The following is a 14,692-nucleotide window of genomic DNA, read 5'->3' on the forward strand; positions in this document are numbered from 1 at the left end:
CCTCTGTATTTGATCATCGATAGTCACAGGTGAGGTACCAGAAGACTGGAGGTTGGCTAATATGGTGTCACTGTTTAAGAAAGGTGGTAAGGAAAAGCCAGGGAATTATATTCTGGATTAGTGGTGCTGGAAAAGCACAGCAGTTCAGGCAGCATCCGAGGAGCAGGGAACTATAGACTGGTGAACCTGACATCAGTGGTGGGCACGTTGTTGCAGGGAATCCTGAGGGACAGGACTTGGAAAGGCAAGGACTGATTAGGGACATGGCTTTTTGGGTGGGAAATCATGTCTCATGAACTTGATTGAGTTTTTTGAAGAAATAACAAAGTGGATTGATGAGGGCAGAGCGGTAGATGTGATCTATATGGACTTCAGTAAGGCATCAACAAGGTTCCCCATGGGAGACTGGTTAGCAAGGTTAGATCTGATGGAATACAGGGAGAACTAGCCATTTGGATAGAGAACTGGCTCAAAGGTAGAAGACAGAGGGTGGTGGTGGAGGGTTGTTTTTCAAACTGGAGGCCTGTGACCAGTGGAGTGCCACAAGGATCGGTGCTGGGTCCTCTACTTTTTGTCATTTATGTAAATGATTTGGAAGTGAACATTGGAGGTATAATTCGTAAGTTTGCAGATGACACCAAAATTGGAGATGTAACGGACAGCGAAGAAGGTTACCACAGATTGCAATGGGATCTTGATCAGATGGACCAATGGGCTGTGAAGTGGCAAATGGAGTTTACTTTCGATAAATGTGAGGTGCTTCATTTGGGAAAGCAAATCAGATCAGGACTTATACACTTAATGGTAAGGTCCTAGGGAGTATGGCTGAACAAAGAGACCTTGGAGTGCGGGTTCATTGTTCCTTGAAAGTAGAGTCACAAGTAGATAGGATAGTGAAGAAGGCATTTGGTATGCTTTCCTTTATTGGTCAGAGTATTGAGTACAGGAGTTGGGAGGATGTTGTGAAACTTGAAAGAGTTCAGAAAAAATTTACAAGAATGTCATCAGGGTTGGAGGATTTGAGCAAGACGGAAAGGCTAAACTGGCTGGGGCTGTTTTCCCTGGTGTGTCAGAGGCTGAAGGGTGACCTTATAGAGGTTTACAAATTTCATGAAGGGCACGGATAGGATAAATAGGCAAGGTCTTTTCCCTGTGGTGGGGGAAATCAGAACTATTGGTCATAGATTTAGGGTGAGAGGGGAAAAATATAAAAGGACCTCAGGGGCAACCTTTTCATGCAGAGGGTGGTGTGTGTGTGGAATGGGCTGCCAGAGGAAGTAGTGGAGGCTGGTACAATTACAACATCTAAAAAGCATCTGGATGGGTAATGAATATGAAGGGTTTAGAGGGATTTGGGACCAAGTACTGGCAAATGGGATTAGATTCGATTAGGATATCTGGTCGGCATTGACGAGTTGGACTGAAGGGTCTGTTTCCATGTTGTAGATCTCTATGACTCTATGAATCTATAATTGTAGGAGTAATCTCAATTTACTGTCATATCAAGTTATTGATACTAGGCTAGAATTCTCACAGACTGAATAAAACATTCTTTAGAAACATCATAGTTATGATTAGATTACTTACAGTGTGGAAACAGGCCCTTTAGCCCAACAAGTCCACACCAACCCACCCAGACCCATTCCCCTACCCCTAACACTACGGGCAATTTAGCATCACCAATTCACCTAACCTGCATACCTTTGGACTGTGGGAGTAAACCAAAGCACCCGGAGGAAACCCACACAGACACAGGGAGAATGTGCAAACTCCACACAGACGATTGCCTGAGGTGGGAATTGAACCCAGGTCTCTGGCGCTGTAAGGCAGCAGTGCTAACCACTGTGCCACCATGCCTCCAAAAAGCATATGGACTAATTTAGTGGTGATGCATATCTGTAACATTTGATATGTAGATGTTAATAAATTCTATTTCCAAAAAGATAAGTTTTGAAATACAGATTTTGTTCCTGAGAAGAATTTGTAACATCTGAGACCAAAAATGTGCTGCCCACACATCAACAAGAACTCTTCATCCAAAGCCTCAGAATGGGCTCAATGAAATTTTCATAGTGACCTCACAAGAAGAAAAAGTATAGATAACCTTAAATTAATCAAAGTAGATTTAATTTCATCTTTACACTATCATTACACATAAACACAGCAATCTGTAATTCCATTGCAATGTAGTATTATGCAAATACTATCACAAGGGTTCCCTGGAGGGATATGGGCCAGGAGCAGGCAGGTGGGACTTGTTTGGGATTATGTTCAGCACAGACTGGTTGGACCAAATGGCCTGTTTCTGCGGTATATGATTCTGTGATTGCAGCTGTTCAAGAGGACCTTTCGAGCAGAGGAGATTGAGAGGAGACATCACTGAGATGTATAGAATGATGAGGGGCATGCATAGGGAAGTAGGAAGATGGAGGTATCAATGACCAAGTGTATAGATTGAAGGTATGGTTTCAAGAGAATGTGAGGAAAAACCTTTTCACTCAGAAGATGGTGGGAATATGGGTGGTCGAGGCAGAAGCCCTCATCACACTAAGTATTACAATATTTAGATGTGCATTTGAATTCCAAAGGCATACAGAGATATGGGCCAAGACCAGGAAATATGGGATTAGAAGATTTTGATTCTGATCCGTGCAGATGTAATGGACCAAAGGGCCTTTTTACTGTGGTACAGATCTCTATGACTCGAGGACGGCAACTCATCATCACCTTCTCCAGAGAATGGACAATAAACACTAGCTCAGCCAGCCGTGCCCATATTAGATGAACAAACAAAGATAAATAAATAAATGAAGCAACACATTGAGTTCCTTCTCCCTGACTGTTGGAATGGGATTTAGGAGTGAGTTTTTGTCAGATGATCTGGGAGAGAAAAACACAGCATGAGCAGCTATTCATAACATCATCCCAAAGATAACGTCAGAAAGTACATGAAGCATCCCGAGCTCCCTGACTCAGCTCTATCACCTTGTATTGTCAGGGACATGAGAGTCCAGGTTAGAATTAATGACAGGATTGAAATGGCAAAGCCAAAAGTCAGTGAGGTCCCCATACTGTCCTAAAGATTGTTAATTAATGACAGAGATGTTGAGGAATATGGAATGGGTTTTAAAACTTCTGTGTTACCTCAGCTATTTTCTCTTTACTAATCAGTACAATTCCAGCATCAGCAAATTTCAAAAGGATAATAAGAGCACTCAGTCACAAAAAGTGAGCAATTATTTCAAGAATAGAAATTTTGGTTCAAAACTAAGAAGCTGGTTTATAAAAAAAGAATGAACAAAGAGATTGATGGGTGGAAAATATTATATCTCAAAAATAAGAAAACAGCAATCCAAGTAATCATAAACCAGCGGGAAAATTGCTTAAGGTTTAAATAAATTAAATAAATTTTATTAATGATTAAATATTAGTGAACATACACTGAGATATGTGGATTATTCAGGGCCCGTCCACATACCTTTGTAAAGGGGATATTTTGTGCAATTCTAGTTAACTCTAATCTTTTGGAACAATGGTGTAAGATTTCCTTTGATTTTTCCCAATCCCTCATTGTAACTTTCAAGGAAATGAAAGCAGAGAATGCTGGAGAAACTCAGCAGGTCTGGCAGCATCGTTAAAGAAAGAAACAGTGTTAACGTTTCAAGTTCAGTATGACTATTTCCATTTCAGATTCTAAGTGTTAACTCTGTTTCTTTCGCCACAGACGTTGCCAGATCTGCTGTTTTGTTTTGTTTCAGATTTTCAGCAACTGCAGTATTCCACTTTTATTTCCAGTGACACTATTATTAGTTGTGTTCAGAATTTGCCCGTATTTTTCTCTGCAGTTACTGTACTCAATTGGGACAGACAGCATAAGAGCCACAGTTTATGCCAAGTTAAAAATTACACAACACCAGGTTATAGTCCAACAGGTTTAATTGGAAGCACTAGCTTTCGGAGCGACGCTTCTTCATCAGGTGGTTGTCACAACTACCTGACAAAGGAGCGGCGCTCTGAAAGCTAGTGCTTCCAATTAAACCTGTTGGACTATAACCTGGTGTTGTGTGACTTTTAACTTTTTACACCCCAGTCCAACACCGGCATCTCCAAATCGAGTTTATGCCAATGCAGTGAAGGTTGAAATCAATGTCTTTAATTGCCAGCCACTAACTTATCTTCCTACCATTATCTCCATCGACTACCCAAGCATTCCTTCAAACTGAGCAACATTAGGCCCACATCCTATCCATTATCTACTGACAGATTCCATCCATGGTTCCATAAATTGGCCATGCTAAATTGCCCGTAGTGTTAGGTAAAGGGGTAAATGGGTGGGTTGCGCTTCGGCGGGTCGGTGTGGACTTGTTGGGCCGAAGGGCCTGTTTCCACACTGTAAGTAATCTAATCTAATCTAATGGGCTTCCCTGTCATGTCTTTTCCCTCTTTGCCCTGTTAGTCTCAATAAGACTTGCCAATATGACTCTGAAGGTTTTTACCTTCTACTTACCATTAAGTGTCTGTCTCCCTTCAAATTTCACCTCAAGTAAAATATTCTTTATTTCCTCTCTGCAATATTGAATTAAATTGTACAGGGAGTTATGATTAAGTAGTTAAATGAGTCATGTCCAGAGAAATGGAAGGGGGAGAACTTACTTCACTCAGGATAGATTTACCAAAACATTACGAACTAAATTTCACCACAACCAGTAAACATAATCGGTTCTGCGATAACGCGTGTTTCTTCAATGCAACTTCTCTTTAATGTGATTGAAGAATTTTGACCGTTATTTGTAGAACGTGAACTTTCCTTCCCTGAATTGACTTTAACATGATCCTGACCCCATTGGTTTAAATAGTGCAGTTATTACACCATTTTCTTATAATACAAGATTGGACTTGAACAGAATTATTGCATTATATCAGAACTGACTGTACCTTCTATACTTCTGATCTGAATTTGTACCATCATATTATGAATTAGCCGCAGTGAAATCCCAAACCAGAAGTCCAAAGTTACTTTGACAGATATCTTTAAAAGTCAGAAACCCATTGAAAATGTTCAAAATTTGTCTCCTCAAGTAATTATTACAAGTCAAGTTAGAGACATTAAAAAGGATGTATAGGTATAAAATACCAGAGCATTATTCATGCAGTGAAAGAATGTACAGTATTACAAATCACAAATGTCAAATGGACTGAATAATCATTATGGAGGAAAATGCATTAAATCCAAATGCTCTGTGTAAGATATAAATGATCCATCAATTGGTCAGCCTGTCCACTGATATTTTCTAATCAAACTGTTCCGAGACATTAATACCCATTGGGATTTGAACGCAGGCCTCGTAGTTCAGAAGTAGGGACAGTACTACTGCCCTGCATGACCCCTACCTCTAATGCACAGATCATTAATGGCAATATCATGATCAGGTGATCAAAATAAATCCATCTAATCAGTCATCTGTACCCAAATTAGTTAAATATCAATTGTTTAATTTAGAATTGATATAAGCTTGAAGTTTCAAACATCAAATTGAGTTAAATGCATTTTGCCTGTGTCAAGCACTAACTATTCGGCAAATCTTCCATTCTATCCAACAATACATCTGTTAATGAAGTGACCCATTACAGGTAGTTACAAAAGAACTGTATTTTTTCTTTGGAAATCAGTTGACTGGTATTAGCCTAAGAGCTGTATTGTAACAGGTACAGCAGCAAGATAAAGTATATATTACGCAGCAGGAGATTTCTAACAAACCTGCTGTTCTGTATCAAACTGCAATCATCACAATCAAACTGCATGTGAAGAGGAGCACTGCCATGAATTAATCAACATAACATTTAAAAGGTTCAATATTCAAAGTAATTTTAGTGATTGGTTTTGTTAGGGGAGATAGAATATTAGATTAGATTACCTACATTATGGAAACAGGCTCTTTGGCCCAACAAGTCCACGCCAACCCTCTGAAGAGTAACCTATGCAGACCCATTCCCCCTAATTAATGCACCTAACACTATTTAGCATAGCCAATTCACCTAACCTACACATCTTTGGATTATGGGAGGAAACCCATGCAGACAACATGCAAATTCCACACAGACAGTCACCCAATGGGGAATTGAACCCAGCTCCCTAGCACTGTGAAGTAGCTACTGTGCCACCCCTAATATGTAGTAGTAGGATATGTACTAAATAAAGTTTAAAAATGTAGGCCTGAATTAAACCAAGACGTTTTGGGGAAGCAAATACTGGATTTCCTCTGCTGCTACATTCATTATTTATACTATAATTGAAACTGAACTTGGTTTTCATGCCAATAATAAAATATGAATTATGCGTTATTAAATAAGGTCTCCTCTTTTTAATATAACATTTTTGCAACTGCCTACACCAAGCAGCACAAATTCACTCCAGCTAATTGTGGATCAATCCTCCTACTCCCAAATATAAGAAAGTGATAGATGATGTCATCAAAGATGCTATCAAATTTCACTTGTTCCCTCATAACTTCCTGATGCTCAGTTGGGTTTTATCCAACTCCTGACCACATTTTCACCTTGGTCAAAGCATGAGAACAAGCAATGGCTTCCAGGTGAGCAATTGACATTGACCTCACATCAGCATGTGGCCAAGTTTGGCACAAAGTGGTCCCAACAACATGATAATGATGAAGGATAGAGGAACGTTCCTCACTGATTCGAGCTAAAGCTAGCACAAGGAAAGCCATTCATCTCCTTATCTCACCGCAAGAATTTCTCAAGATAAATTCTGAGTCCAGCCATTTTCAATATCTTGGAGATCATCACTGACAGAAAATGGAACTGTGACAACTATGTTAATGTCATGGGTCCACAGGTAGGTCAATAGTTGCTGTACCATTCATGCTTAAATAATAAATGCTATTGTCATTATCAGTAATTGGCAGCACATTTTTGATCTATAATTCCTCAAATAATCAATGGTTATGGTTGGCATGGACTGATTGGACTGAAGAGTCTGTTTCAATAGTGTATGACTCTATGACTCTATGACTCTATAATGTCTTATCTCTTATTGAACTTATTCACTTGCTCTCGTACTTTTCCCTTGAAGTGAAATATATTTATGATAAGGATAAAATAGTTCAAGCTTAACATTATTCTAACTCAGTCCACATGGGAAATCACTATTGCATTTTTTTTTTGTAATTCTTGAGTAAAAATCAAGACTTTTAAAAAATCTTGCTCTGTTCACCAGAGGCTAAAGGTAATTACAATCCAGTCCAATTACGGAAAATAAATCAATCATCCAAACAATAGGTAGATGAAAGTTTCCACATTAACTATAACTTCTGTATAATGTTCTCTCCAGTTAGTTAAAACACTTCCTCTCTTCATGGGCTATTTACATAGCTGGTGTATAAATTACAAATGAGGAATCCCATCTTGAAATATTATGGAGAATATTCTCCAATGTAATTTTTCATGTTCACTTAAATGGAACAGGAGATTTTCTCAAATTCATTGCCATTATTAACTTTTCATTTGTAGTTATTTGCTCAATTTTTAAACATTTCAGTGCCAGTTTCTGAGCCTGGTCAATTCCCATGTTTATTGGTGAGCTCACTGGGAGTAAATTCTTTCTCATATTTCTCCCCTAGTTTTCTTTATTTTCACTTGTCCCTTTCCTTAAAGCATCCATTCATGTAATTACTCAGGTATGATAGCTATCCTATACAACCATTGGCTATGCAACCAGGATTGGCTATACAACCATATCTCTTTGTGCTTCGATGTAGAAATGTGTTTTCTTTGCTTCACTAGTGGGATGTCAGCATCTTTGCTGTGCCCAACATCTGTGGCCCATCATTTTTGCCTTGAACAGAGTGGTTTTCTAAGGCCATTTCAGAAGGCAGTTAAGAGTGATCACGGGGGAAGTGATAGGGTATTAGTGATTTAATATCAGACTATTAATCCAGAGACCTCAGTTATTACCTGGGGACCTGGGTTCAAATCACACCAAAGCAGGTGGTGGAATTTCAAATCAATAAAAAGTATCGGGAATTAAGAGTTTAATGATGACCATGAAATTGTTGTCCATTATTTGAGGAAAAACCCATCTGGTCATCGATGCCCTTTGGGCAAGAAGAAAACTGTCATCTTACTTGATCTGGCATACATGTGACCCTAGACCCACAACATTGGGGTTGACGCTTAACTGCTGTTTGAGCAATAAGGAATGTGCAAAAAATGCTGACCTAGTTAGTGATGCCCAGATCCTGTGCATGAATAAAACAAAGCAAATGATATTGCTGTAGATCTGGAGTTAGCTGTGTGCCAGATCAGGTAAGGATAGAAAGTTTCCTTCCTGAGAGAACTTCAGTGAACAGATTATTTTTTAGCTTTTCTGAATCAATCTGTTCAGAGATACACACCAGGAGCAGGTGGGATTTGAATCCAGGTCTCCTGGCCCAGATATAGGGACACTGCCACTGCACCAGAAGAAGAGTTCAGATGGGTTTTCATGACTGCATAAACTGCCACCAGGCCAGCTATTTTAACTTCAGATTTCTCTTCTATCCATTTCAAATTTCAACAGTGCAATGAGATTTGCACCTATGTCCTGTGAACATTGGTCTTTGCTTCTGGATTACCAGTCCAGTGACATGACTACTACCCATGACTCCCTTGCCCTTTATCTGTATCATTGCACCTTATGAGTTCAAACGAGCTTCTGCCCCTGTCTGATGTGATGTTCTCTGGGTCACGGCCCACGCTTGATTGGTATAGCTTTCAAATTTGCCCACCACAATTTACACTCACCACCGACATCCAATCCACCCACTCGAACAAACAAAACGGAACAATTACAACTTCAACATCTTACTTTCACCAGGGTTAAGTTTTTGACCCCACTGTCCTAATTATATCTTGCCTTGCCCTGAAATCCCCATTCCCTGAGTCTGTTGCAGGACAAGGAACATGGAGACCTCACTCATGATCAGCAGACATACATTCAGATACCATCATAGCAAGACTGCAATTTAATAAAATTGCAGTAAAATGTGAGTATCAGTCATGGTGACCATCAATACTATTGGATTGTCATTAAAAACTCATTCCATTCATTGTCCTCATTTAGGAATCTGCCATCTTGACCCAGTATTCATTTCACTTATGTTCTCTGGGCCCGGAGTAATGGCTGACTCCCAACTGCCCTGCAAAGTGATCTCAAAAAATTACAACCAAAGGCAACAAATGTCAGGCTTGCCAGTGATGTCAACAATAAGTACGTGAATAACGTAATAGACGCACAAATGCAAAGTGCAGATTGGGAACTAGTACCTTTGTTGATACTTATTGCCTTCACTACCTTGTAAGTGTAGCGTATCCACTGCTCTCCCTGATTTCCTCAGTTACACCAACTTAAATAATAGACCACACTTGGAAAAATCTTGATCTGTAAATATCAGTGTAAATGACAGATAAGCCATGAGCAAAAGCTGTTTATAACCAGTGCGCAAATTTGCTATCATCTGGTAATGCAAAGGTTCCTTGAAAGACAATTTTGCATTATTTATTCTAATGATTCACTCTTGATTGCTTAAAAGGATTTTTATTAATCATGGAGCGCCTTAGTTGCGTGGAAATGAGAGTTGAGACTTGGGTAATGGCCCCAGGCACTCAGAGGTGAGAAGTGACACATCGATCCAAGGGCACTACCTCACTACCAGCCCTAAAAGGTTGCTCAAAGTGCGTGGTAGGTAATCCGCCTCTGATTCCACATTTATCAAAGTCCAGTTTCTTATTGTAGATGTGAAGAGCATTAAACAACAAAACCTTTCGAAGATTCAAGGTAAGTTATTAGAATAAATAATGCAGACAAAATTATCACCCGAGGAGTCTTTATGTCTACAAAGAATGGAGAATTTAGACACTAGCTATTATCAGAGTCTACACATATAGCTTTTTTGAGTGTATCATTGATCTTTAGGGATCAGGAAGATTGCAACTGGGGTTTAGGATTTATCCCAATTTAACTTAGGACATTAGGGAAAGCATGAATCCACAAATATTTGCAGCCATTTTTTCCAACTTACTAGCAGCTTCCTATTGATGGAGCACGGACAAAGCCAAAATCTCCACAAAGCTTATGTTGGTTCATCTCTGAAATGGGCACAGAGTTTGTGATGTACAATTACTCAGTTCCTATTGAGTGGTAACCAGGCTGCATGCCAACTTCCTGTTTGCAAATTATATTGCTCTGTCTTTTCTGCCAGGCTTCCCTGCAGTCTTCATTGGCGACGCACATTGGTAAGGGAACGGGGGAGTGTTGTCGGTAACTCATTCTTTGTGAAGCTGGTGTCCATCTCTTAAAGACTGTGGCAGGTGATGAGAGTACTGTGGAACAGAATCTGATCTGGGAAGGAAAGGTCAGTCACCCATTAAGGGAAAGGGAAGACTTCCTGAATTTTTAGATATGTATTATAGGTCTTGCTGAAGGAGATGATGGAAATGAACAGAGATAGATATTTCTAACCAGCATAGATATGATGGGCAAAAGGGCCTTTGTCTACGTTGTAGATCTCTATGACTCTTCATGGAGTATCGTTAGTTGAGCAGGAGGTTATCCAAATACACATTGAGTTGGCAGTAAAATAAATAATGTGGGGATAACTGTCAAGAGTGCAACTAACTGACCAATGCCCAGTGCTGGAAGACATTCATGGGATTGAAGTGAGTGATTAAGGTTAGTGAGTGCACTAACAGCTGACATCTGAGTCCAACAGCAGAAGCACTAACTCTGTTATGCAACCTCAGCACAATGATGCTCAGGGAGACCAGTTCCAAAGGGGATTGTAGGGTAATGCAGCATTCTTACAATCACTTTATTTTTTATTCTTCAGTGGAGTGTGAATATCACTGCTAAGACCAGTAGTTGTTGCCTGGTATAATTCCACTTGATGTTACTGCTGGATACATCAAATACCACAATGATATCTACATTCGGTTTTATTTTTCATTTAGTGCAGTGACCTTTCACTGAAACATAAGCATGTCAGACTATAGATTTGGTGTTGCAAATAAAACAAAAGAAATTTATCACTCTAAAAAAGGATAAAGAAACCAAGATATCTCCGTACATTCTAAACTATCAAATAGAACTCCCTCACTATTGGCATCATGAGTCTACCTACAGCAGTTCAAGAAGGCAGTTCACCATCACTTTCTCAAGGGCAACTAGAGAGAGTCTATAAATGCTGACTCTTCTGAAGAACAGGACTGGAATTGTTAACTCTGTTTCTCTCTCCACAGATGCTGTCAGGCCTGCTGAGTTTCTCCAGCATTCTCTGTGCTGGTTGTTGTAGATTGACTGAACTGTTTCTTCTTAGTTCTGTTCCTGGGAGATGTGATTTTTTCTTCTTGAACACTCACACATCTGAAAGCTTAGAATTCTTCAGTCCTTTAATAATCTGCAGAGTTCTGGCCAAACGCTCTTGGCCTAACGGTTTTTTACAAACCATAACCCTTAGGCTGAGATAACTCAAAACTTAACTACACTGAGAACCATCTCCTTTTTCTGGGAGAAACTATGTTTGAGCTCAGTCAACTGAACTCAAAAGGCTTTCCATCTCTGATTTTTTAAACCAAAAATCCATCATTGATTATTCTGAACATTAAAGCAAGCTAATACATTTTAATGTCCACTCTCCCTGTCATAAAACTCCACAATATAAACAGTTTTCTCTTTGACACAAGCTGACTTAAAATAAAGGTTCCAAAAAGCTGACCTAGTTAATTATTAAATCCCTTCACCCATTTCCAACCCCATATGCCAGTGGTTTAAAATATAAAACTAAAAAATATATAAATGCATATACATTATAAATACACACCTTTCATCATATGCACTATTGCTATTTTTCTTGAATTAATTGCCTCTCTTGGCCATTTCACTGAGCTGTTGAGAGTTAATCACATTTCTGTGGGTGTACAGTTATGAATCGGCCAGACAAGGTAAGGATGGCTGATTTCCTTCCTTAAAGGTTTACTGAACCTGATGGGTTCTTTCAGAACAATCAATTGCTTTCACAGTCACCATCAATGAGACTAGATGCTAATTCTGAGTTTATTAATTGCATTTAAATTCCACTACAGGATATATGTTCCATATCCTTCCCTGTCCCTGGACATAACTAGGGCAGAAAACTTGAAGCAATCAAAACAGTATTTCGACACTGGACAGATCACTCGCTGTACATCTTGAAACTTCCAAAAGGTATGAGGGTAAATTTCCAAAGCATGACTGATGTTAGGAACAGCCATCAGAGAGATTCACCCAGTATGTGATGATCCTTTCAAATGGCATTAACCAAGTGTGAAGCTGTGAAAGATTTAGACAATAATTGCTGGAACATGGAGCCTCAAAATTGCAATACCACACTTTAAATCAGTGTTTGATCAATGCCGTTGAACCACAATAATTCATACTATAGGGTCTCATCCACAAATGTATGTAAACAGAGATGTGAGGTGCCTTAGGAGGCCCTTAGCTAACCCAATTTTCCTACAAACACACTGTATGTCAAAAAAATACAGTGATGCAATAAGTGTGTAAGAAATGTCAATTTTTCTATTTGTTTGCATTTTACAAATGCCTGAATCTGTGCAGTAAAAGGCAATGCAAATTGCTGGGAGTTAGCTGAGTAACTCTTCATGACTAAATGTGTTGTCTTCACATGGATCCATCACATTGTCATTGCACTAAGCATCTTCTCTCAGTTTTCCTGCTGCAGTGTGAACTCCCGGAACACGTTTCCAACCCATTTATCTTCAGCTGGGGGAGCAGTTCGTCAGTGGGGGGATTCGTCAGAAATGAACAGACAACGGCACAGAAAGCAAAACCTGATAACCAGCTTTATGGGTGAACAAGCTGCTCACACATTAACCCAAGACTAACACAGACTTGGAAAAGATTCACCGCAGCCAAAGGTTTGATTATTTCATTCAATTTTCTACATCACTGAAGTGTAGATTACGGGTCAAAGGGTTTTGTGTGCTTTGTGAAGTGATGGAAGAAATCAGAAGGAATACTTACTTTTGGCGAACCTTGGTGGATTGTCATTAACATCAGTGAGAGTGATATTGACCATTGTTGTCCCTGCTAAGCCTCCCATTTGACCACCCATGTCTTTGGCCTGAATGATAACTTGGTATTCTTCTTTCACTTCTCGGTCCATGTTTGATAAAGCGGTTCTTATGACACCTAAACATGGAATGCAGAGACAAAATCAAATATTTATCATGAATTTGCTTATGTAATTAATACTACAATTAATACGCACATGTGGCAGACTCTCACATTTGCCTTTCATTGCAAGTTGGCACTTACCCCACTTTATAGATATTCAGTTGGAAGCAATTCCAATGCATATACTCTCTCACACTCATACACGCTCTCTCAAGGACACACGCATCACGCACACACACTAGGATGAATAATTTCATCCAAGATGTTTGCTTATTTGCAGATACATTTTATTTTGTTACACAATTTATCGTCACAGTCAGTGTGGCATTTTTTAAATTCCTGCTTTTGGAACAAGACCAGCCTGACATCAAACTCAGAGACAGATTCTGAATGAGGCCTCACGCCTACAATTCAGTGTCTGACCTGAGATGTCACCTTTTGTATCTCTTCCTGATTGATTTTGGAAAGTTAGGCAGACAATGATAAAACCTTTAATTATCTTGGGACAGTGACTTGAAACAGATTCTGAATTTGTATATTAATCAATTGAAACTTGCATCTCCTTTCTAACAAAGTTCTCTATCAGTTATCTTAGGTTTGTTCACTCCACTTACACTAACTGTATGATCCTTTGATCTCTCTGCCTATAAACTCTGTGTCAGTGTGCCTTTTTTCTGTGCACCTGACGAAGGAGCAGCACTCAGAAAGCTTGTGATTTCAAATAAACCTGTTGGACTATAACCTGGTGGCTTGTGACTTCTGACTTTGTCCACCCCCGTCCAAAACTGGCACCTCCACATTGATGTTCAGGTGAGTGATGGGATGGACCAATTGGTCATCATTCTGAAATTTGGAAGAGGTTGTGATTTCAATGCTGCTTTTGTCGTTCAACTTTGTTTTGTTTGACTGCCTTTAAAGCACCAACATCTGCATTCATGCAGCACCTTTAACAGCATAACAAGCCCCACAGCACTTCATAAATAAAGTTATCAAACAGAATTTGTCATTGTCTGGGATGGGGCACTTTAGTGATGAAGAGAGCCTGGATAAGCTCAGGTTGTTTTCTTTGGAGTAGAGAAAGTTGAGTGAGGACCTGTTGGAGGTGGATAAGATCGTGAGGGGCATGGACAGTGTGGATAGGAAGCAGCTGTTTCACTTGGTCAAAGGGTCAAGATCAAGGGGGCACACTTTTAAAGTGAAAGGCTGGAGGTTTAGAGGGGATTTGAGGTAATTTTGTTTCACCTAAAAGGTAGTGAGGGTCTGAAATGCATTTCCTGGGAGGGTAGTTGAGGCGGGAAACCTCACAACCTTGAAAAAATACTTGGATAATGACTTGAAATATCTTAACATTCAAGGCAATGAGCCTAATGTATGCAAGTTGGACAAGCGTAGGCAGGAGTGTATTTTTGGTAGTACCGACATGATGGGCCAAAGAGCATCTTCTATGATCACATCATATAA

The 14,692-nt window shown here is 39.5% G+C and overlaps 1 protein-coding gene across 5 annotated transcripts in view; it reads right to left on the reverse strand.

Annotated features, from left to right (window-relative positions):
* LOC122564562 (cadherin-12-like) overlaps window positions 1-14,692 on the reverse strand; it is a 623,768-nt gene that overhangs the window by 152,697 nt on the left and 456,379 nt on the right. For all 5 annotated transcript variants that reach the window (XM_043719639.2, XM_043719638.2, XM_087978475.1 and 2 more), the window contains exon 5: window positions 13,079-13,246. In XM_043719639.2, the coding sequence (XP_043575574.2) occupies window positions 13,079-13,246 (168 nt within the window). The remainder of the gene's footprint in view (window positions 1-13,078; window positions 13,247-14,692) is intronic.

Source organism: Chiloscyllium plagiosum, unplaced genomic scaffold (assembly GCF_037043375.1).
Source record: "Chiloscyllium plagiosum isolate Xiang-an unplaced genomic scaffold, Cpla_swu_hap1 HiC_scaffold_34, whole genome shotgun sequence".
NCBI lineage: Eukaryota > Metazoa > Chordata > Chondrichthyes > Orectolobiformes > Hemiscylliidae > Chiloscyllium > Chiloscyllium plagiosum.